Source organism: Protopterus annectens, chromosome 7.part1 (assembly GCF_019279795.1).
Source record: "Protopterus annectens isolate FY-2018-M chromosome 7.part1, PAN1.0, whole genome shotgun sequence".
Taxonomy (NCBI): domain Eukaryota; kingdom Metazoa; phylum Chordata; order Ceratodontiformes; family Protopteridae; genus Protopterus; species Protopterus annectens.
In genome coordinates, this window is record NC_056740.1 from 240165717 (window position 1) to 240192007 (window position 26291).

Below are 26291 nucleotides of genomic sequence, written 5' to 3' on the forward strand. Positions count from 1 at the left end.
CTAGTACAGTAAACACACATTGATTAAGAGTATAGAAAGGAGTTGTTGCAAGCTTTCATAGAAGGTTAAAGTATGATATGATCTAATTAAGTGAAACTACTCGGGGTCAGAACAATTACATAACCAAGAACTATGTAAATGGGACTGGAGCAATTTTTTGAAATTATTTTTGTTTTCAGTGGTCCTAATATCTATAGGGATGGCATTCCATGCTTTTGCAACAGAAATGGAAAACAAGGAGTCCCCAGAGCTATTGTTGCTTTTGCCTATGCCAGACAGTGTTTTATTGGTGGATCTTAATAGGCGTTTGTTAGAGTAGGTATTAAGTAGACCTTGAAGAGCAGGAACTCTGTCAGGATAATATAGAATTTGGTGGGCTGTTGTAAGATGGTTACAGAAAAGCAGGTTGGATAATTCTAGCTAGGACAGTTGCTTGATTGCTATGCAGTGATGTGTCCTGAAGGGTGAGTCAGTAGCAAACCTAGCTATTTTATTATAGCAGGGGTTTAGTTTGTTAAAGTCTGCTTTGTTTAGGTTGATGAGTATGGGGGAGGCATAGAGGAGTGTGGCTAGTATGTGCGTTCTTGCGATGGTGGCTTTACTGTCATTGGCGAGGTAATTTTTGCATCTATATAGGATTCTGAGTTTTTTATGGACTTTCTTTATTGTCTGTGGAATCTGCATATCGAATTTCATGTCATGATCTATGAAAACCCCTTGAGGTTTGGTGTGATGGACAGGTGTGATAGGGGTGTTATTAGCTGATAATATTGTGAATAGTGGTATGGGGGTCTAAGGCTCTAGTGGAATAGAATGTCATTAGCTGTGTTTTATTGGGTTTAAGTATTAGTTGAGAGTTGGCTAACCAGGTTTCAACAGTAGTAAAGGACTCTTGTGTCAATTCCTGGAGTTGAGGGAGTACTGGGGCAGAGCAGATTAGAGTGGAGTCATCGGCATACTGGACTAGAGTGGCATGCCTGGTATCTTTCTGGAGTTGGTTGGTGAATATGTTGAAAAGAAGAGTTCCAAGAATGGATCTTCTGGGGACCCCTAGGATGACAGGTAGGAGAGGAGATAAGGGGTTTTGCCATTTTACTGCTTGTTGGTGCTTGGTTAGTCTTGAAACCATGCTAGTGTGGAGTGGCTGAGATTAAGATCAAAGTGAGCAGAAAGGAGATTGGGATGTGAGACAGTATCAAAGGCCTTGGAGAGATCTGGGAATATAGTGGATACTAGGTTACCATTGTTTCGATGTTGGTTTACTGTGTTGGTAAAGCTAATAAGGGCTTTGGTAGTACTGTGATTGGGGCGGAATCCATACTAGGTGTTGGTTAGCAGTTTATTAATGAGGAGATATTGCATTATTTGGGAATGTGTCAATTTTGAGGATTTTAGATAAGGGGGATAGAATGGTAATTGGATGGTAATTAGATAGTTCCACAGAGTTACCTCCTTTGTGGTGTGGTATCATATGTGAAATTTTCCACAGAGAAGATAAAGAGTGGTTAATAAGTATGGAGACTGGGTAAGAGATGGCTTTGGCTGTGATCTTTATATATACTGCAGGTAATTTGTCAGCAGCCAGGGTTGTGGCTTTAAGTCTGTTTAGGTATTTATATATTGTGCTAGTTGGGATAAGCTGTAAGGAGAAGAGGTTTTGGTCTACTGGTATGGAAGATAGGTTGGATGGATTTGGTAAAATGTTTGTTGAACTGGGTGGCAATGTTATTGGTGGTGGTGTCAATGTTAGGGGGTGGAGTACTGGCCTTTCCTGGTTGTAGGATTTTTATTAATGGCAACCCAGAATTTTTGTGGGTTACTTTTGTGTTTGGTTTGAATGCCTATATAATGGTTCCTTTTTGTCTGCCCTAGTTTGTTTTTTTGGGTTTGTGCCTTAGTTCCTGGTATTCCTGTCTATTAGTTTGAGTTTTATTTTGACACCACAAGTCCCATGCTTTATCTCTTTGTTTTAGTACTAGATGGGTATTTCTGGTCATCCAGGGGGCATAGTTGGATTTAGTTCTGACAGTTCTGATAGGGGAAGATGATTTAGAATGTTTAGGAAAGTGTTTTGGTACCTTTGAGGGGAGAGATGAGAGTGGTCTCCAGTTGCATTGATTAAGTGCAGATATGAAGTCATGGATTTTGAAATTCTTTGTGTACCGGATTTCGTGAAGTGTGGAGGATTTTAATGGATTCACTTGGTGTCTAATTATAAAGGTGGTAATGTGGTCCCTGAGGGTGTCTGGGAGTGGGCCTGAGAGGTAGGATTGAGATGGTCTATTAGTAAGGATCCAGTCCAGGATGGACTCCTTTTTTGATGCATTATCTACCCGTGTTGTGGTTTTGATTAGTTGGGTGAAACCGTGTAGGTTAATGTGGTTAGTGGGGTGGGGCGAGTAACAAGAGCACCAGTCAATATTAACGTTGCCTAGTATGATTGTTTCTTGGCGAAATTTTTGGGATGTCCAGTCTAGAATGGATTCTACTATGTTAATGTTATTGCTAGGGGGTATATTGGTACCAATTATATGTAAGTGTTTTTTGAGTTGATTTTCAGTTTGGTGAACATAGTTTCTATATTATTGAACTTGGGTTGTTTGTTGACTAACATTTCAATGGTCAGGTTGTTTTTGAAGAGGAGAGCAATGCCTCTGTCTCATTTGGATATTCTGTCTTGTCTAAGAACATTGTAACCAGGTGGAACAAAGTCATTATTATTGTTTAGTAGTTTTATCCAGGTCTCTGTGAGATGGAGTATGTCAGGGGAGTATAGGGCCAGGGTACCGTGTAGCTCCGGGACTTTTTTCAGTATGCTCTGTATGTTTATGTTGAGTATAAGGAGATCTGTTGATTTCCAGGGGAGGTTAAAATGTTATTTGTTTGGTAGTGGGGGGGGTTGTTATTGATTGTAGCACCAGGGTTTGGGTGCACACCTCCACTAAGTATGATTCGGGATGCTATTTGGATTATAGTTTTTAGGCATTTGATTATAGATGTGTTATATTTTGAGGAAATGTGGTTGTTTAGTTGATGTGGGGTTACGTCGAATGTGGCAATGTCAAGATGTTGTAGACAGAAGGAGATATTACTGAAAAGGATGGTTTGTCTTGTGAATGGGTAGGGCAGGTAGTGGATTTAGTCTGAAATTTTGAGTTGCTAGTGTAGTGGTAGGACGTTAAGTGTGAGGTGATGGCAAAGCTTATTATTAATGTAAAGGTTAGGGACCACATTTTGCTCGGACAAAGTGTTGCTGTATTGTTGTGAAGTTTTAGTAGGTATTTTTACAGGAGTGAGTAGAGATTTAGGTGTAGCTATACTTTATGTAGGTTGTGGTTAGAATGGGAGTATTCTCTGATGTTTGTTCTTAATTTGGCATTCAGAGCTGTCTTTGCACTACAGCTTCCTGTTATCAGAGCTCTGCTCATTCCTTGACTTGCAGTATACAGTAGACTTACTTACTTATTTATTTTCTGTATATGCAGATAGGCTGATTTTCACAGCAGCTTAATTCTTATTAAGAAAACTAGACTTTTATAATGTACTTAATTTTACAGGCACACTGTTATATACAGCCCATGAATAAATGACCATTTATTTTATAAAATTGCTCAGATGTTTTGTAACTTATTCTATTTTTTCATAGAACTTCTCAACCCCATGCAATTTTTTCTTCCTGTAAGCCATCTTCTAATTTATATCATCTTGGTTCTGCTATTCGAGATGAAAACTATTGTTTGTACTTCCTGCTTTTCTTATTGGTTTCCCACTCATAATGATAAAATAATTGGTATCGAAGTAAATGAGGACAGAAAGAGTAAGAATATGGCTACCCATATACCTACAAATATATGTACGCGTGTGTGTGTGTGTGTGTGTGTGTGTGTGTGTGTCTGTGTGTGTGCCTGTGTGTGTGTGTGTGTCTGTGTGTGTGTCTGTGTCTGTGTGTGTGTGTGTGTGTGCGTGTGTGTGTGTGTGTGTGTGTGTGTGTGTGTGTGTGTGTGTGTGTGTGTGTGTGTGTGTGTGTGTGTGTGTGTGTGTAGGGGCATGAGTACAGCTGTCTGGATGCCTGTGTATGTAAATGTCTGGCTGTCTCTGTGAGTATGCATGAGTGTTGGTTTGTGTGTGTGTGTGTGTGTGTGTGTGTGTGTGTGTGTGTGTGTGTGTGTGTGCTTGCAGGCACCTGAACAACTCTGTTGCATGGGTTGGTGGTGAGAACAGTAATACAGTCATGTGTAACAGTGCAGGACTTGATTCAGCGATATGATAATGAGCTGCTTCTTTATGTAACTTTATTATGTCAACACATCACAGTATGTCACTGTTTCATGCCTGGGCACTGCAACATTGCCCAAATTATACAGGAAGTGATATGCTCTTTAAATCCCAGGGGTTTTACTGTGCCACAAAGGGATTGTGTATGCCACAAAGGGACAATTACTTGTAGCTAGATGGTACTTTTTTACTTTTGACTAAATGAAGTGCGTTTTTACATTAAAAAAAATTGGGACTGCTATTCTGGTGGCAGTAGCAAAGTGCAAACTTCTGATTTCATGACACAAACTACAAAATAATCCAAAATCCTGCTACAGGACTGAAAAGCAATGACATTAAGCAAAAAAACTAGTCAGTCCTTTGATAAACTTTATTTCAATAAAAACAAGTGCTTTTGTTCACTTAACCATATCCATATGTGAACTTCTTCAGACTCTTCACCCACAGTAACAGCTCTGTTTAAAAAGGCTCAAGTACAATGATGCAATCATTACATCACTTCAAGTGTCTTAAAGGTCCAGCCACCTTTTTTTTTTAAACATTTTTAAAAACATTTTAAATATAAAACAAAGACAGGTACAAGAACAAACTACCTTATTATTTAAATAAGTTGTTTTAACCCCAAAGGTAGTTAACATTTACTTAAAATATTACCTATCTAGTCAAAGCTTTTCATGCTAAATACTGCAGCAGACATTCAACCCTGGATAAAAATAGGCATTTGAAATTAGTTGCCATACTAAATCTTTTTTTTTTTGCAAATAAAGTTCCCAAAGCCCTTCCTTTACCTTTACTGAGACATGATCAATGATAAAATATTTAAAAAAATGATACTCATTCATATTCATATGTTTAGACAAGGTGTTAGATAAATTCATGTTTTTAATACTATATTCATGTTCATAGATACAGTCTCTAAGTTTGCACTCAGTTTTTCCAGCATAAAAACAGGGACACTTCTGGCACTGTGCTAAATAGACAAATTCTTTAGATTCACAGTTAAAAATACCCTTAATATGGTAGGTAGTATCCCTTACCTGAAATATGGAACCCTCATAAATGAACTTACAATATGAGCAGGCTCCACATTTTATCATACCAGCCCTTCCTCTTAGTGGACCTATTTTTTTCTGTTCAAAAAAAGCTTTCAGGTTCTGGCCCCTCCGATATACTAATGACAGAATCTCATGGATTTTGTCATGTATTTTCACAACATCACATAACAATGCCAATTCTTATCAAAAATGGACCTCAGGACCAGGGTATTGGCATTAAAGCTGGTCACGAAACTCGTGCCAGCCTCTTTCATGTACTCGCCTCATAAGGTTCACAGTTGGGAGTCGCTATCGCAACTTCCTCATCTTGATGTTGACTTCCTTCCTTAAAGAGGATAGGCTTGAAATAACCAATCAGTCTTTTTAACTTCACCTCTTCCACCAAATGCTGAACCAGCAATTAGCAATTCTGGATAGCCTCTTCTGAGAAACATCATACGAAGGTTAGCACATTCTTGATGAAATTCAGAATCCAAGGAAATCATTCTGGCTGCTTGGACTAGTTGCTCTTTCACTACAGATCTCTTCTGGTGAAAAGGGTGGGAGATTGTAAAGTGTAGAAAAGTGCTGGAATACGTGCTTTTTCTATAAATTTTAGAAGTACATTTCTGTCCTTCAGTCCTTTTCTAATAAAAAATCCAACTAGGAAAGTCTTCAAGATGATATTCAGATGTGAATTTCATGAAGGGGTAGTGTTGTTAATGTATTGGACAAACTGGTGGATACTTCCCTCAGCCAATTTCCATATGACAAATATGTCATCCAAAAAGCAGACGTAAGTTGTAATATTTGTCATAATGGAGGGAATGTCCAGCACAAATCTATGCTCCCACATAGCCATGACAATGTTGGCAAATATATCCCCACAAGGAAATATTTTAATCGAAATATATGCAGTTGCTATGCAAAACCAGCTCAAACAGTTCCTTAACTAGGATGAATATTAGAACTTGTATCCACCATTCTAGCCACTCTGACCAATTGGCCTTTTACAACAGAGCATTTTGGCGAAATGGATGGGAGCTAGAAAAATGCAAAAAGGAATTAGAATATGGCTGGTCAGTTTAGAACAAGACTTTTTCAATGAGTGTGGAATTTTAAGGGCTATGTTTCTTAAACAAGGGTATGCATCTATTTTAGTGGACAAATTAATTAATGAAGTACAAAGTAAGAAATTTACTGGGTTCTTTAAATCAATCATAAACAATGAAGGCTGGCTGGAAAGCTCTGGAAGGTTTGGTGACCATAGCATTCAAGAGAGTAATTTATTGACAACTGGCTTTAGTCTGAGTTTCATCACCTCTTTCAGTATTGATGCTATTTACCTTAAGGAAATTTTATATAAAAATTGGAACCTACTGCTGGATGATATTAATTTAAAACAGAAATTGGGTGATCATCCTTGGGTTGTTTTTAAGAAATGTATCAATTTAAAAAAAATGTATTTGATTCTAAAAATTCATTTTGATTCTGAGAAATTTCCTTTAACTAAATGCCCTGGAATGTTTAAGTGCAAAGTTTGCTCTTATTGTAAATATGTTGATATTGGCAATAATTTTACAGTCTGTAATACCAATTATGAGATCAAGGGTAGGGTTAACTGTAACTCTAAAGGTGCTGTTTATCTGGTTACGTGCTTGTTCTTCGAAAGTTTTTATATAGGTAAAACAGAACGCAGACTTAGAGAATGACTATATGAGAATATTTATAGTATTAATAAACTGCATGTTCATAATGCCCTAGCCAGACATATTATGACCTCCCCAGAACATCATTTTAAATTCAAAATAATTCAGAAAGTTTCATCTGAGGAAAGAAGGGGTCCTTGGACTCTTATACTGGAATGCTGTGAACTTAAGTGGCAAGTTCGATTAAATGTTTATAGCTTTCCTGGTTTGAATGATACATGCTCAATACAGTGCTTATTAAAACTGAAGGCACTGGATAGTAATATTTTTGGTTTTAAGTGTTTATATGTGATGGCTTTTATGGTTGTATTTCAATTTAATGTGTGTTCTATCATATTATATAGTAGCCAAGCACTTTTATGAATTAACTGATTGTTTATTTAGTTGTAGTTCAGTCTTTGAACCTCAAGATGGTGTTGTTTCTAAATAATTGTTTCAGTGATGTAATTTCCTTTTGGGTCATATGTTTAATGGAGGGCTATTTAAACTGTGCTCCTTACTTTGTTCTTGTTGTCTGATGAAGTTCATTTTAATAAATATGGATGAAAGTGCTTGTATCATTTAAAATTTAATGTCTGATTCTTGATTTACCCTTCCACTTCTCCCTAGTGTTTGTATTACTAATATCACCAATTGCATCCTAAACAGCCTAAAACAAGACTTATCAGAAACACTTGTGGCACTCTTCAACTACAGCGTCAAAACATGTTATGTGCCAAGTGAATGGAGGGCTGTCACGGTCATACCTCTTCATAAATGTGGATCGTCAACTGACCAACGGAACTTCTGACCTATCAGTCTGATATGCAGAGCCATGGAACAAATTATCATGGAGATGATCAACAAGGACAATGGCAACCTACAGACACTGTACCCATCCCAGGTTGGCTTTGTTAAGGGGAAAGTCTTGCCTATTCAACCCAGTAGAATACTTTGCGAGGGTCACCCAGGCTGTGGATGAGGGGAACATTGTACATACCACCTAAATTGACCTGGCCAAGGCCTTCAGTACAATACCTAATTCAGTTACTGTTGATAAACTCTCAGAACTTGCCATAAATCCCTATATAACTCACTGGATTTCTGGATGGATCAGTTAGGAACCAAGAAGTCAGGATCGGTTAGACCACTTCCATCAGGAGACCAATCACAAGCAGAGTACCCACAGCTCCATGTTGGGCCCTATCCTGTTTGCCATCTACTTTTTGGAAGTAAAAGCTAATGTCAAAGGTCTGTAGCTCACCAAGTTCACAGATGACTGTAAATTAGGAGCTATCACAGATTCCTCCGATGAAAGCAACATCCTACAAAAGGGTCTAACACAAACAAATGACTGGTGCCAAAGTTATGGATTAAAACTCAAAGTGAAAAAATGCATTATAATGCCCTTTGAAAAATCATCCACCCAAACTAATTACTCCATTGATAAAACATCATTAAGATTTGATCCTATATTTAGGGTCTGGGAACATATATAGTCAGTAACCTGGCCTCCAGCCAACATCTAGCCGAGCTAGCAAGAAAATCATTCTATGTCCCCCAACTCATAAGCAAGGGCATGGCATCCAGATCCAAGGAAGTTATAGCATCACTCGACTCAGTCCTTAACAGAACCATCACTGAGTACAATGCCCCCTTTGCCATGTGCCCAAGCAAGCACTTGCAACAGTTGGAATGCCCTCAAAGGTTACTTATCAGGAGAATCCAGGATATGAATAGCCTGTTCTACCCACATCACCTTAAAGCCTTATCTCTGTACTCAGTCTCTTACAGGTTACGGAAGGGCAATTTATGCCTAGTATATATGGCATCCTCATATTCAGTTCTGATTAATCTCTTGCACATCCACAAAACAAACAGCACCAGAAACACTAGATCCAAGGATCTGAGCTTTGCCTGCAACATAAAAAGACCATGTTGGAAAGATTGATATGCATCTCAAAGGACCCCATACTATGGAATAAGCTTCCCATCTACATGAAGCAGCATTTATCCCAGTCCATCTTCAAAAAACCTTGACCACTGGATGGGAAACAGCAAATTCACTCCTGGTCTGACCCCCATGTCTCTGATGAACAGAGGTCAATATAAAATTAATTCCCAACTAACATACCTCTAACGTAACTCTTAGCTATCTCTTTACTAACATACCTTACCATAAAGACATCCAAGGAACACAGTGACAAAACTGGGTTGGATTGCAAGCTAGGCTTGTAAAGACTCTTGTGGTTGTAAGCCAAGTATAAACCTATGAACTTATGAACCTATAAGATGCAAGCATTGCACAGTTTTACCAAAATACATATTACCTAAAAGTACTTATTTAATTAGTATTTTAACTGCATCCCAACATGAATTTTATGCACTGCAGTATAGCAAAAGTGAAGTGCTGCACTCATGACTGTGTCACCCTTCTGCTTGAGTTAGTGATAGCTCAGGTAGATGTAAAAGATCCCACAGCACAAATCAAAAAGCGTAAGGAAGTTCCTTGATACCCTGGCCAAATTTCCCATAGTACAATAAGTACCACCTTGGGTCTTACCTGAAAAGAGGCTACTAGGCTGGTGGGACTAACCCAGTCAACAACCAGATAAAAAAAATAAATAAAAAATAAAATAAAATAAAATAAAATACAGACGTAATGTATCACATAGAGGTATAGTCTGTGCATATGTCGATATGGTTCCTGTGTATGTGTGTTTGTAAAGTGCCTGATCAACTCTGTTGCATGGTATGTTATTGAGAACAGTAGTGCAGTCATGTGTAACAGTGTAGGGCTTGATTCAACAATATGCTAATGATCAGCTAATGAGTTGCTTCATGTAACTTTATTATGTCACTGAATCACAGTATATCACTGTTGCATGATTTGTCACTGTGGCATTGATAACATTGTATGACAGAGATATAGTGTTTGAATCCCAGGAACTGCACAGTATCATAAATTTGTGAATTAACTCAATTAAAGCATTGTTCAGTTTTGCCAAAATATATTATTTAAAAGTACTTTTCTAATTAATATTTTAACTGTATCACAACAGAAATTTATATTAATGCATTACATACAAGTATAGTATTTGTGTGTATGTATGCACCTGTGTTTGTGCATATATGTGTGTGTGTGTGTGTGTGTGTGTGTGTGTGTGTGTGTGTGTGTGTGTGTGTGCATTAGTGTAATACATTTTTCACATGCAACTGAATGTAGATTTGGTTGGATGCTGGATGCTTTTGGTTTATTGATTCTGTTTTTATTACTAGTCTGTTCATAATAAAACCTTTCTTACTGGATGCCTTTTAAATTGAATGTACTTATTTGACTGTATACACTGTTTTTTACTTTTGTGTGGTTTCTGACATCTTGGAAAATCTGCAGTCAGACTTGTATGAAATAAAGTGATTTCTTTTTTATGATTTTTTTTAATTAATTGGTGTTTAGCAGCTATTTATTTATTTTTTTTTGTCGGTGTACCTTTACTTCATGTTGTGTGGTCTGCCTCATGTAAGCAAATTGGTGTTGCATATATGAGTACATTGTTCCACAACACCCAGTAACCTGAGTAATTAATATAACATGTCTGGTTAAGTATTAGAGTTCAAGTAACATAAAACTGGCAACTCTAGTCTAAGCATTTGCGTTTTTAGTTACTCTCTACTCCACTCTGTCTTTTCATTCTGAGGTCATCACAACTTGGAGAAAACAATCACTCAAAAAAAGTTGTCACAATACGTAACAAGTAAAATATCAATAAGGAAATGCAGTTTCAAGCAATCATACTCAAATAAAAAAGAATACTTTGCTATTGAGAAACTAAAAGGAATTAATGAGGGCGTAAACAGCTGAAGAGTTTGCCAAAGTGAGCAAATGAAACAGCAAAGCCACAATAAAAATGTTTTGTACAGGAGATTTCGTTGAACTCTAAGATTATAACTGAACAGAAATAAGAGTCAGTTAAGATAAGACAATGTATGTGCAATAGACTCATTGGATAAGATTGAGAATGTGGGAAAAATGTAAACTATGTAATATCTAGAGACATGGATTAACCAATAACATATAAAGCCTAGTAACAGGCATAAGCAAAACTTAGTTTACAGTGTGTATGTTCAGGGTCCCAAAAATACACAGTGAATAGGTCAATGCAATTCAAAACCAGTAGAACAGTATGCCAGTGGAACAGACATTCTACAAAGTTAAATTGTGTTCAGCTCGTATGCAAAACGATTAAGCAGCTTGCATAATACCAGGATTGCAAACTATAACTGCAGTAAAGAAATACTATAGACTGTAACAGCAATTACAATATTATTCAATTTAGTTTGTATGGCAATCATACAAGACCACTGACTGTAGCTAGACATAGCTATTGCATACAATAAATGATCAACCCTGTTCTGTATACGCTAACCATATCATGGCCACAGGAAAGGGTCTACTGTACCTATCCATCTATCAGTCAGACATGTAGAAAGCAAGGCTGTAATCAGTAACCCGTGTAACATCAACTATGGTACATTGATAAAAATAATGAAATGAAATTTGCTGTCACACACATATCAATCCTAGTCATACCTCTCAACCTCTTAGAACACTAAATCTAGGGCATAAACAATGCAAGACAAAGGCCCAGAAATAGGGGCACCTTTTAAATATTGCTCTTACAAACTTAGAAAGTTGACAGACTAACAGGTTTTATATTAGCATGAATTTTCTGAAGGATATTAAGTCTGAAACTCAGATGTCTGCTATTGCTTTCCGACTTCAGTCCTCAATGATTTGCCAGTGATTTGTCAGAAAACCACAATTTATTGAGAAACTGACCAAAAATATGAATAAACAATCTGAGAATATCTGGGCAGTTGAGAGGTATGGTCCTAGCAAATGTAGAATACACATTATGCTGTTTTACACATGGATTAATGTTCACCACCCCTCTGTGCACAGTCCAAGAAAGGCATCAGCACATCATCACAGTCATTTGGCTCTTTATAGCCTAAATCTTTGCAGGTCCTTGATGATCAAAAATATTGGTGCAGTGCCTAAGCAGTATAATAAGATATAAATGTAAACTGGTATGCATGAATATTTGATAAAATGTTTTCCTTTGCATAACTGTTTTATGAATCAAGCATCAAATTCAAATGAACTAGTGTATTTGGATGCAAGTGGACTCATCAACAGAACTTTAATCGAGTGCAGTACAATTGATGGCAAAATAACAAAACGAGTTTCTCCAAACCTCAGAAATAAGTATTTTTGCAGGAGTGGCAAAATCGTTGCACCCCCCCCCCCACACTTCCCCAATTTAAATATATCTACTACTCAGAGGTCACATAACAGTGGAGAAAAAAGAAAACTCCACTGTTGGTGAAACTCATTTCGCTCTCTTCCCGTCGATCGGACAGATATCAGTTAAAGTGCTGTCTATATGTCGATGGGATGCTGCTTATCTTTACTGTTACACACTTCATTGGTGTACAGTGTTATAATGATGCAAGCTAAATTCTGAGTCACTATACCACATATTCCAATTTCTTTCCTCCGCTCATTTAATCCCAATCCAAATTTCCTAGTGTGTTTTGCTTGCCACACTACAATTACTGTTCAAGTGCCATACTGTCTGCATAGTTGCCCTGGTGCAGAAAGGTCATGATTGATGGCATACATTAGGGATCTTGGATACATGGAGAGGACAAATATGCATACATATAGGGTATTGCTGCCTTCAGGCAATCAGCAAGAAAGGTTATCCATTTTTAGGGAATGGACAAACCGTATGTCTGCACACTGACTGGAGAATGAACAAACATTTTCCAGCAGGGGACAAATGTACAAGTAATGCCCGCAGAAAAATAAATCTACTTTTTCATGGCAGCAGATCAAGCTGCCGTGGAGATCGGACTGAAAAATACATAACAGCTGGTATTATTTTACACTCGGTAAGTGGCGCTTCTGCTGTTTAGCAAGTGTAAAATCTTTTTTAAAAAAAAAAGAAAACCAAATATCAAAAGCGTGTATGTCTGTGTGTTTATGTCTGTGTATGTGAGTGTATGCGTGCATGTGAGTGAAACCTAGATTGATCAAGCCATTATTTTACACTCACTAAATAGTGCTTTTGTTGTTTAGCAAGTGTAAAAACTAAGTATAACAGAAAAAAGTGTGTGGGTGTATGTTTATTTTTCTTTGTGTGTATGTTTGTTTCTTTGTGTGTGTATGTTTGTTTCTTTGTGTGTGTATGTTTGTTTCTTTGTGTGTGTATGTTTCTTTATTTGTGTGTGTATGTTTCTGTTTGTGTTTATTTCTGTCTCTGTGAATGAGTGCTTGATGCATGAAAGCAAGGTGTGCGTGAGTGAGAGAAAGTAAAGAGTGAGAGCAATCGAGCAACAGCAGCATTCAGGAGGTTTACGTAATCTCACCTCTTAGATCAAGTTAACTAGTTAAAACCTAAAATAAAGGGGGAACAAAGGCTCAAAACAGGAACATATTCTTCTTAAAAAATTACAGAATTCCTTCAGTAACAGGACTTTCTAAAGTGTGTGTGTGAAAGTGTGTGTGTGTGTGTGTGTGTGTGTGTGTGTGTGTGTGTGTGTGTGTGTGTGTGTGTGTGTGTGTGTGTGTGTGTGTGTGTGTGTGTGTGTGTGTGTGTGTGTGTGTGTGTGTGTGTGTGTGTGTGTGTGTGTGTGTGTGTGTGTGTGTGTGTGTGCGCATGCGTCTGTGTGCGTGAGTGTGTGTGTGTGTGTGTGTGTGTGTGTGTGTGTGTGTGCGCATGTGTCTGTGTGCGTGCGTGTGTGTGTGTGTGTGTGTGTGTGTGTGTGTGTGTGTGTGTGTGTGCGTGTGTGTGTGTGTGTGTGTGTGTGTGTGTGTGTGTGTGTGTGTGTGTGTGTGTGTGTGTGTGTGTGTGTGTGTGTGTGTGTGTGCGCATGCGTGTGTGCGTGTGTGTGTGTGTGTGTGTGTGTGTGTGTGTGTGTGTGTGTGTGTGTGTGTGCGCATGCGTCTGCGTGCGTGCGTGTGTGTCTGAGAGAGAGTGAGACGGAGAGACTGTGAGATGAGGGACTACTAGCAGCAGCAGCAAAGAGGTTTGTGCACCTCTCAACCTTTTAGCTCATGAAACCTGGATAAAGCCTGAAGTAAAGGGGGGGGGATAAAGGCTCAAAAATGGGAATAGATTTTAAATGTCCTACTTAAAAAATTACAAAGTAAGTTAAATAACAGGATTTGTGTTAACATGAAGTTTCTTAAGAAAATAAAGTCTGAAAGTCAAATGTATGTCATTATTTAGTGACTTCACTCTCCAATGACTGGCAAGAAATCACACATTTTAGCAGTAAGGGACCAAAAATAAAGCAAATATCTATATATATTTATTTTTAAATGATATATTTTGAATGCAAAATGCTTCCTCTAACACCATTTATATATACTACAGCAACTTTGAAACATTTGTCGGAGGAACTATTTACACCAATAAAGAAATATAGTAATAAAAAATTTGTAAATAAGTAATTGAAACATAACAATTTTACAGAGAGCCCATTCTCTAAGCACAATAATGCCCACTAGGGTGTGTGTTAATGTGTAATTAATGCCCTTCCAGGGGTGTAGAGGCCCTCTGCCGGGCACATTAACACACACCCTGTCAGGGTGCTTGCACAGTCCACAGCTGTTGTAAAAGCTCTTCTGTGCAGGTGACTGGACTTGTATTAATAAAGGATGTGTTGCATTGGAGGATTCCACTCACGGCAGTATTTTCATCTCTGAATTATTCTTTTCTTCTTGTATAGATTTCCCTTAGCCTGGGTTTCCAATGCATTCTGGTTAATGCTTATGAATATGGAAGAATTCACCTTAATTATTTAAACCACTACTGATTACTCTGACAGTACAACTGGAAGAAAGGAAATTAGGATCTTTAAAATGTGAAACTTGAAACGTTTATATTTTTAACATACATATGCTCATAAATGTGATTTCCTTTAACAAAATAACATGTACAGTAGCTCTGCATTTTGTGTTATTAAAAAGTAGTATTTCTGAGCATATTTTTGGTATAAATAACAAGTGTGTCATAATGCACATAATAAACACATTTTAAATAATCCTAAAAGTCATAATTCCCTTCATTTAGGTTGTACAGTTATTGTGCAGTGTAATGAATTAAATAATTAAGCTGGATTCTTTGAAAATTAGTGGCAATCAAGTTTTGTTTGTGATTAATTTGAAATGTAATGAAACTGCTAATTTTGCTTCAAGTTCTCTATTTTAGTGTATATATGAATTGTACTTCCATCTCAAAACAGTACTTGAGACCTTTTTTAAGGTAACATTCACAATTACTAATTCTCTTTATTATCTCATCCTGTACTTTTGCGAAAATGCTTTGCATTTTTTTTTTTGGATTAATTTATTTTTTATGCTAAAGTTATCTTTTGCCATTTTTTGAAATTATAATACTTTCAGAACTTCCCTAATATTATATTACAAATATTCTGAATTATATACTTGTTCAATAAAAGTCTATATTTGACAACTCTTTTTCTGACTCATCAGACAAACTGCAAAATGCTATCTTGGTATTTCTAGCCTTTCATATTCTACTCTTTTACAATATATTACAATTTGTGGGAGTCATGAACTTATTTTACTGGCATTTAATTACTTAAAAAAAAACAATGTGACTATTTTAGATTTCCTTCAAGCCAAACAGTATGCATATAAATATTGTAGCAGCTAAATCCATGAGTACAAAATGAAACCAACTTAAGGCTAATTAACATAACCGACTAAACTTTATAACAAATTATTCTGCCTCCAGTCTGCATATTTTATTCTCTGTTTCAGCATGAAATCATCATTATCCTGTTTCAGGAATCACATTATCCTATTGTAAACATTATGGTTATTTTATAAAACGACTATTATACTTATATGTATAGAATTAGCCACAAGTACTACAATTTAGATAGCACTTGCACAGTTTTCCAGAACTGCTTCTGATAAGAAGGTATATGTCAAATAAACATAGAATGTATAATGCAAAATAAATTATGGTGTTTGGCAGGCTAAAACACACAAATTTGTCAAAGGTTTCACTATGCAGCTCAGAGTTTATACGACCCTCATCACAGGGTGATAGTATGCATGCATTTTAAGTCTATAAGAACAATCAGTACTTCATAATGCTTACCTTGCCCCCTTCTTCCACATCACAGATTTTTTCTTCTGTTGCAGGATTATAGGTAGCAAATTTTTTACCACTCATGGATTCATGCCACTCATTATTAATGAAAATCTGTTAAAGTAGACAACAAATATAAAAATATGGCATTGGAATTAATGGTCAGAAATTTATTGTTCAATACATGTGTTCTCTATAATTATTAAATCATGACATTTTAACAATCTTATAAATTATATTCCTATTATTTTGTTTTACCACTATAACTATAGAATGAAGAGATAAAGCCCACACTAGCACAATCTTCGATTACAAGTTTCAGTGGATTACATGCAATAATCTGTTATTGCCCTATTAATGCAAATATATATCATCATCAAGCATGTGTGAATTTGCCATCTTTGTTTTACTACTAATTGATAGGCTACTTGCTACAAAAATTATTAGAATTAATTATTTTCTAAAATGACTCATATCTACAGTTACATGTGAAACTGTTATCATTTATTTCTGTCATGACCTGCATTAGCAAAGAAATCCTGAATTCTGAAATTTTGTTGATAGGGTTTGCATATGAGTATGACTTTAAGCGACCATGTATGTGTGACCATGGGTCTGTAAGCATGTGTGTGTGTGGGTGTGTGCGTGTGTGTGTGTGTGTGTGTGTGTGTGTGTGCGTGTGTGTGTGTACATGTGTGTGAGTGTGTGCATGTGTGTGTGCATGTGCGTGCGTGTGTGTGTGTGTGTGTGTGTGTGTGTGTGTGTGTGTGTGTGTGTGCGCGTGCGTGCGTGCGTGCGTGCGTGCATGCATTTGTATATATGTGCACACACTCTGATTGTGTTTATGTGTGACCATGTATGTTTGCATGGTAAATGATTTGCAAAACAAAATATTAAGAAAGGAGAGAAAAAAAAACACATAAAGTTAAAGTTAACTTGATAATAAATATAAAGTGAAAGTGCTGGCAAATACTTTGTCTATCAGAAATAGTAATAAAAAATATGCAGCATTTCATACTTTATCACTTTACATATTTAGATGGTATTTCTGATTTGGGAGTTGTGCTGGATGTGACTGGCGACAATAATTTATGAAAAATATTCTGTTGTGAGGTAAGTTGATTATCATAATTGGCCCCATTTTTCCTATTTTTTGTCTGGGGCTGTGGTGTTGTGTCAACTAGCACCAGATTTCTCAGTTCACAGACACTTCTCAAACCTTTTTTGACAGTTGTGCCCAACTGTTGCAGATCATCTATCATACAATCCATCCCTCTCTTGCCTGGACGTCCTCATCTCCTCTCACCTACTTCCTGTTTCTTTAAAATGTTCTTTACCAGATCATCTCCTACTTTCCTGCACATGTGATCAAACCACTGTAAACTGAACTACTTGATCTTCTATGTGATAAGGGCTACTTTGGCTTCTGCTTGGGTGTCCTTATTTCTTCATCTGTCCCTGAATGTGCATTATACTACTGATCTCAGGCACTTCATCTCCATCAAGTTTCCTTAGCTGCTCTAACTTCATTGCCCAGGCTTCTGTACCATACACATACAATGTTGCAAAACTGTTTTATACACCTTAATCTTCAGCTTCTTTGGCATTATCCTGTCACACATTACCCCAACCATACATCTCAAGTATACATCATTATGAGGAATGTTTCTTACTTGAGTCCTTAAAAAAAATCATGTCCTTGGAGTTCCACATTGAAAGGGTCAACCATACATTCAATATCAGGAGTTTTTTCACTGACATCCATGGCAAATAGATCTGACTCATATACATTAATCAAAATAACTTTTTATAAGAAAAAAAAATCACAAATTTTAACCATTATATTAGCCTTCCAGTTGAAGATGTTAGCAAGCTGTTAGTAAGTGTTCCACGTTTTGCTAATTTGTTCCACATTATGAGAGGTAGTTTTCCTCATTTTGGATATGGAAGACTAAGAGGTGTGACCCCCAACACTTTGTGCCAGTTGGCTACACTACATGCAGCCCTCTTGTCACTTGTTAAAGCTTCTGTTCAGAGACTGATTGCAGTGCTATATCATCTTTGTACAACATTGAGATAAGCTAATATTAAAATGTTTTAATAAAAAACACTAACCAACAACAATTCTGCCCATTTAGGTACAGTATTTTAAATCACATTATTGACAAAAGAATGTGTTTTATTTTTATGTTATTTATTTGTTGACCAGTTAAGTACAGTACACACAAGTGGCAGATTTTAATGGTGACTACAGAACATTTTTTGGTTAAATAATTTAGTCAGAACCATATAAGTTGCAGGCAGGAACTCTGGAAAATCAAACCCAGGACTGCAAACTAAAACTCAATAGCAGCTTATAGCCAAACCCCTCTTCCTTCATGCTAAATGACTAAATAAGTGCCTGTTGCTCTATAATAATGTCTTTATTAATTTATTCCATGACATAGAGAGCCACGTGTCCATTAAAAACAAAGTTTTGCCAGGCTCTTTACCTTTTAAAGCTTGACCATTGTTGAAGGAACAGATGCAACAGCCAGTTGAAATTAAGTTGGCAAAATGGACAATATTTTAGTCATTTTGAATGTAAGTTTAAATATGCCCGCAACATTTATATGAATGACCTACTACACATTCCATGCTGTTTATACAGCATTTCAGATTTCATGGTGATCTTTCAAAGCAAACATCTGTAAATGATTAAAGCTAATTTAGTGGCTAATAATGCTTTTTTTTCTAAATTTCTTTTGTAGTTAAATAGTAGGATATGATATATTGCTGGATTTCTATACCAGTAATATTAACTAATCTACAGAAATATAAGACTTCGTCATCTGTTTTCGTACTTGAATGGTTTTTATGTTACAGCTGTTCATAACTGTCTTTAATAAATATTCAGACAATAATAAATAGTAATAAATAATGAAAGTGAGAGAGATTTGCAATGTCTAACAACTCTTAGATGCTGGAAATGTACAACAGCTGAGCTATATTTTTGAATCAACCATTTGGCAAATGGATTTAATGTAACTGCTGTGTTTCAAGAGGAAATTGTTTAGAAATAATGTTAGCAAGGGACATACTTGAACATTAGTTCATAATTTTCTTTACATTTCAGCCAATGAATGCCAGGTTGGTTCTAACCCCTTGCAGCAATGAATTGGATTAAGTGAAGACTTGTCTGTGATTTTGCAGAGCATCACTGTATTGCTTGATAATTTCATCCTGTTATATGTAACATTTCTACTTTTTTTGGTAAATCACCAAAGATTACAGTCAGTAAATAATGCCAGACATGAGTTTTGTCCTACCTATTGTTCAAAAAATGTACATTGATACAAAATATGTTGTTCTGTTAATGCTTGAAGAAAATTAAAGAATGAAATAATTAATTAGTTTTCATTATGATTTTCAATCAGAATTCATAAGATCAGTAATCATGCAGTTGCCAAAATTAGGGAGAAATTTATTTTTAGAAGTAACACTTTTTACTAAGTTTGCTGTAATCGATAGCTTTCAGTAAGTACATGATTAAATGTCTACAAAAATAGATACTTCTAATTCAAATGCTTTGTAGAATTAACTTTGTAATGTTGTCTGATACTGGAGCTTGTGACTTGGTAACTGTTTGATCAACCATAATATCAGCTGTGATGAAATCATGTGCTTACTATGAACTATGAACATATATTTGTCACTGTTTGAATATTTCTCAAAAGCTACCCGTGAAAGAAAAAGAAAAGGCAGAAGGGACATGAAACTGGCATGATACTATAAAGTGTACAATAAACTGTTGTATATTACTGAGGCATCAATTATACTTGGCCGTTCTGTTATAAATCAGAATACATTTTTTTTTAATATTCCTTTGGCTGTAATTCCAAACATTTTCCATTTTTGTTAGCAGTAGTATATTTGATGGCATGTTGCATAGCTCTAGTTTCCTGCTTATTTACTTAACTCTTAAAAGTGTTTTCCTTATCAGATTTCTGAATGCATAATTACTATAAACATGCTGCATAGCTATGTTATAAAAGACTATAATTTGTAACAAGAAGTGTATATCCTACTGTTCTTATTCCCTTAGATGTTTTGTTACTGAATTTATTCATTACAGATACATACTTTAAAAGTTTCTCGCTTTGAGTTAAAACTTCCAAACTTATATTATTGAACATATATGTGTAAACATTATGTTAGGGTCTAGAAAATACTGTTGATATTCTTTTCACTTATAACAGCATGCAAAACAAATACAAATTCAAGCCACATTATATAATGCACTGTTGAAGAGTATGTATAAACACATTCACGTCATCGAAATGTATTTTGGTGACAGAGAAAAGCAAGATAATCAGCTGACAGTCAAGTCCTCCATACAGAATGCACTACCATCTCTGTAAATGTGCCTTATTACTTACTCAGCAAACAATTGTTAGAAATACACTGGGGTGCTTCCCATATATATATATATATATATATATATATATATATATATATATATATATATATATATATATATATATATATATATATATATATATAAATATGTATATATATATATATATATATATATATATATATATATATATATATATATATATATATATATATAATATATATATATATATATATATATATATATATATATATATATATAAATATATATATATATATATATATATATATATATATATATATATATATATATATATATATAGATAGATATATATATATATATATATATATATATATATATATATATATATATATATATATATATATATATACATATATCAAACTCTTGTAAAAAACAATGTTTTATTTTTTTCATTTTCTGTTTTTGCATGCATTGAGATTGATTCTTGGTGCACGGATAGCAGCATGTTGATGTGCAAAATTCTGATAATTTTGTGTCAACATTATGCATGTCCATATATAAATCCCCAGATATATAACTTCTGAGAGACTTGGTTAGCTACAATCACCTGCATTAGAAGCTGAAGTTAAGTGCAAACTTGCAGTGCTGTATTTTCGTCTTCTGTTAAGTACAAACTTGCAGTTTTAAAAGTACTGTATTTCATTTTTTCTGTTACCTGTGTGTTTCACTGAATAGTGTGCTATGTGTCTCTCTGAAGTTAGTCCCTCACCCACCCTCCCTGTTCTTGTCTTGGTGTTAGTGTTGGTGGGTCTGGAATTGCCCGACCCTCCTGTAAGTCTGTATTTGAACACTACTCCTGGGTCCATCTCATTTGCAAGTACAGTGAGGTCATATTCTGAGTCTAGTGTTCACTCTACTTAATGCAGAGAGAAGATTTGAGAAGGCCAACCCACATAGGTTCTTCCTTCCTCTCTCCTTGCACTTTACTAAAAAAAAAAAAAAATGCACTTTATTCATCTGCTTTTACTGTATTTGTGTTTCCTCCTACATTATTTTGCCTTTGCCTCTTCTTAAAAGTACTCAATGTTATTTATTCTGCTGCATTTATTATTGCTTGGTAGTAGCATGGTTAAATTGTAACTGTTATTCTAAGTCTTTTGGTTTAAGCACTTGGGCTTCATACCGGTTGTTTTACATTAAGAAGGTTTGTGGTCTGCACTGTTGTGGCAGGACTGTTAGCTTACGTCCTTCTAAGCTGGGAATTGCTGATTGAAGGCTTAGTGTCTGCTATTCTAAAAAGTGTACTAGTTCTGGTTTAAGCACTTGGGCTTCAGGCCAGTTAGTCTACATTAAGAAGGTTTGTGGTCTGCACTCTTGTGGGAGGAGAGGCTGGATTCTGCCCTTCTGAGCTGGGAATTTCTGGTCACAGGCTTATTGTGCCTGCTTATTTGAATTGTTTCTTTCTGAAATTGGTGTGCCTTGTTGCTATAGCATAGACCAGATTCAGGCCTGCTGAATCTAGCTTTGTTTGTATAACATGAGCACTGATCCAGGCCATCTTTTTTGGAGAAGGTTCCCTTGAACTCTAGTAGCAGGAGTGTGTAGTTAGAACTTTTCTGATTGAAGACTGCTGGAACAGGGCTCAGTTTTGAGCTTTTTCTGGTTAACTGGGTAACTTGTTTAAATCAGTTTGTTCATTTTCTATTGTTTTATATATTTTTATAAAAAAATTGCACTTTATTCATCTGCTTTTACTGTATTTGTGTTTCTTCCTACTTTATTACTAGAGGCATTGACTACAACTCTGTAAGTATCATTTTCTGTGCATTTAACAAAAAATATACTTGTTTCCTTTCTTTCTAAGCTAGTATAGTCCAGTTTTCAGGTTAGTGCTGAATTCAGGGCTGTGTTGCAAATCTCTGTGTTTGCCCATACCTTACTTGGATAGAAGGAAGTTTCTCTGTTCACCTGTGAGAGAGGGGAGCTTTGAGGAGTCTATCTGTCCCTGGAGAAGTGGTTTCAGTCCAGAAATTAGTAGTTTATTGGCCATTTTGGGCTAATTTCTATCTATTTCATTTCCCTGCTATAAAAAACGCATTTGCCCGGTTTTGCGCGCTAGGCAGCGCCGGTTACCTAGGGTATAACTATTCCCGGCTCCACAAAGTCTAATCTTCAATTTTTCCCTTGGAACTAGACAAACTTTCAACTTAAGCACTCAAGCCATTCATTTCTCAGTCCGGCACTTGCTCAAAACTCATAGCAAGCACTTAGCACTTACCCTAGCACTAGACCTCCCCATACTGTACAGAAGGACAAGGCTCTCTTCGGCCTTATCAGCCATTCAGTAAAACAGTTCACTGTACCTACACAGGCATGCCCAAAGGGCAGTTTAAGGTGTACTCTCCAGTCCAACTGGTGAATCTGGGCATTTTGAGGCAATGTTACAACTGCCTCATGTACACAGACAACCCTCTCCTCCTACCACCAAACACTAATACATGCGAGAGATGCAATTATACAGCCAAACTGGAGGCTATGCTCTCTCAACCTATGACTGGATCAGACAGTCAAGAGGAGAATGGAAATACTTGCATCACACCACCAGTCTCACATAGACCCATTAAACCAGCACCGGAAAAAAACACACATAAATACACAAAAACATACTCGGAAGCTCTAAATAAAAATCTGCAAAAGCAACAGAGACCTCCAAAACAGACATCCAAGCAACCTCCACCCCCAACACAAACAATGAAATGCATACTTCACAAAACCAGTGTGCCAAGCAATCACAGCCCTTAAGGCAAAATAACATACCCAACATACTAGTAATATCGTTTATATCACGTTATCAAAAGAAGAAAATAGCGAACGCTATTTCATCAAACCTAAAATATCTAAACCACATAATATCCAACATTCAGAATAGCGAATGTTTTCCTATTTGCTATTCCGAAACACAAACACACAACACAAGCACACCTAAAAAACATCAATACACACACACATTCACTTATAATCCTACAACTAACCCTACACTAAACTATACATACACTGCTATCTATCCACTTACCTTAACCCAAACCCTAACCCTAAGGTCCATCACTATCGCACACTCACCTAACCCCCACCCTAACCCTAACTCACCTAACCCGCCTCTAAACCTAATTCACCTAACCCACGCCCTAACCCTAACTCACCTAACCCATGCCCTAATCCTAACAACCACACAATCGCACACTTACCTGAACCCGACCCATAAATCTCCACCACAGCACTGAAAATAGTGAAGCCACAGAACCGGCCAACTGAATTATTTCCCTAGGAAAGAATTTGATGTTCTGCAGCTTCGCTATTTTTAGCGTTCGATTAAAATGGTTCGATATTAGAACATTTGAAGTTTTAAAACTTTGATGTTCTGATATAGACCCTAGTAATAGGTGACTCTATAGTCAGGCACACTAATGTCCCACTCAGTAAGCTGCCTGTCGGGTGCCAGGATCCACCACATAACACAAGCACTCAAGTCACTCCAGAACAAGTACAAATATGGCTCTGTCATTGTCCATGTTTGTGTGAATGACCTGAGCCATACCTCCCTGGACTACATCAGAAGAGAAATGGAAGAGCTCTCTGATCATGAAGCCCAGGCCGGTATGACCCTAACCCTGAGTAGCATCCTGCCCTCACCAAGAATGATACCATGGTATAAAGAAAAAAATATCAGTTTCAACAACTGGCTAAGTTTCTGGTGTCATTCAAAGGGGATCCAGTGTCTGTCCATCTGGGATGACATGCTCGACAAGCCATGCTGCTTCGCTAGATACAGCTTGCACCTGTCATCCTTAGCCTTTCAAATACTGGCTAAGGCTCTTGGCACTCCATAGTGCCGTTTTTAGGCAAGGCTCAAAAGACAAACCCACTGCCATAAACAGCACAAGTAACAAAAAACTGAGGGTAATGCTACTCAATGACAGAAGTCTAAACCTCAAAATGCATGCACTCAAGGCACTCCTCAGTATGGAGAAAATTTATATATGTGCAGTAACAGAAACCTTGTTTAAGGCTCCAGAGAGCACCCCAGCACTACCAGGCTACAACTCATACCATACATTTTGGCCACAGAACCTGGACCGAAATACAAAAGGTTGGGGCGTATCCATATTCATCAAGGATACCCACACCTCCAGGTTAGTGGCACAGCACAATGCTTCAGAGATCATCCACGTTCAACTAACAATAGGCAAAACTGCAATTTAAATTGTAGCTTGCTACAGCTCACCCACTATGTCTCAGGACCCCCATTCCGTGTTTCTGGAAATACTGGGAAACAAAAGGTTCTACCAAACACCCTAATATTGGGTGATTTCAATTACCCAAACATTAACTGGGAGAACTACTCAAGTACTAGCTCCCTTGCCCAACATTTCCTAGAATTTATAAACTCAAATGCCCCGGATCAACTGGTCAACACTCTCACCAGAGGTGACAACATATTGGACCTGGTCATCGCCAACATGGTTGACCGGTGTTCCATACCAGAGGTCAGCCCCTCGCTAGTTACATCTGACCATAAACAAATCACTTTGGATATCCACATTCTGCTGCCACCCCAGGACAAGGAAACCACTGTGAAAAACTTTTCAAAAGCAAATTTCATGTTACTTAATACCGAGGTGGAAAGTTTCAAAGCCCCCATGCTAAAAGATAATGCTGCCCAAGCTGCAAAATCCTTTACTAATGTATTCTATGGGCACCTACAAGAATGCATGGATTGTGCTATCCCAAGCAAAACCAAGACTCACTCCTCCAAGAAAAGGAAACCAGTCTGGTGGACCCCTGCCATAAACAAGCTATACAAAAGAAGGAGGAAACTAGTACAGAAAAGAGTAAAATCCCAAGAAGGGAAGACATCCCTGATCAGTATCAGCAAAAAACTACAATCCCTCATAAAATCATCCAAGGCGAGCTTCAAAAGGAAAATTGCCAAGGACTCCAAAGATAACCACAAGGCATTCTCTAGCTATGTCAAGAATCTAAGTGGCAATGCTCAGATCTGCTCAGAGTTAGTGCAGAATGGCACAAAATACACTGAACCAACCAATATCACCAACATCCTGGCAGACAGGTTCACTGCAAACTTCACCCCCCCTCACCCCCAAAAGGGCCCATAACCATACCAGAAGAATGTAGAGCCCCTGAAACCACAGATACTCAGGTTAAAACACCCCACTCCAAGGCCAAAAACACAGCATCAATGGGACCAGATGGTGTCCCAGGCTGCGTCCTACACGAGCTCAAAGATGAACTAACCCCTCACCTAAACACACTGTTCAAACTCAGCCTCTCCACAGGCTATGTACTCATAGACTTGCGCACAGCAATGGTTATTCCAATCCACAAAAGTGGAGCCACAACAGACTCCAGGAACTATCATCCTATAAGCCTGACTAGCTTGGTCTACAAGGCTATGGAGTGCATCATCATGGACCTCATTTACAGAGACATTGGGAACATCCAAACACTGGACCCTACCCAGTTCAACTTTAAGGGCAGATCATGCCTCCTAAACCTGGTGGACTTTTGTGAGACAGTTACCAAGGCTAGAGATGAGGGAAAGGTGGTACACACAGCCTACCTAGACCTTGCAAAGGCCTTAGACACCATTCCCCATTCTGGTACTATAGACAAGCTTACCAGCCTGAACATAAACCCCTATGTC

At 37.0% G+C, this 26291-nt stretch overlaps 1 protein-coding gene across 1 annotated transcript in view; it reads right to left on the reverse strand.

Moving 5' to 3' along the window:
- ALDH1A3 (aldehyde dehydrogenase 1 family member A3) overlaps positions 1–26291 on the reverse strand; it is a 567347-nt gene that overhangs the window by 445047 nt on the left and 96009 nt on the right. The window contains exon 2 of the mRNA XM_044078687.1: positions 16201–16305. Within this exon, the coding sequence (XP_043934622.1) occupies positions 16201–16305 (105 nt within the window). The remainder of the gene's footprint in view (positions 1–16200; positions 16306–26291) is intronic.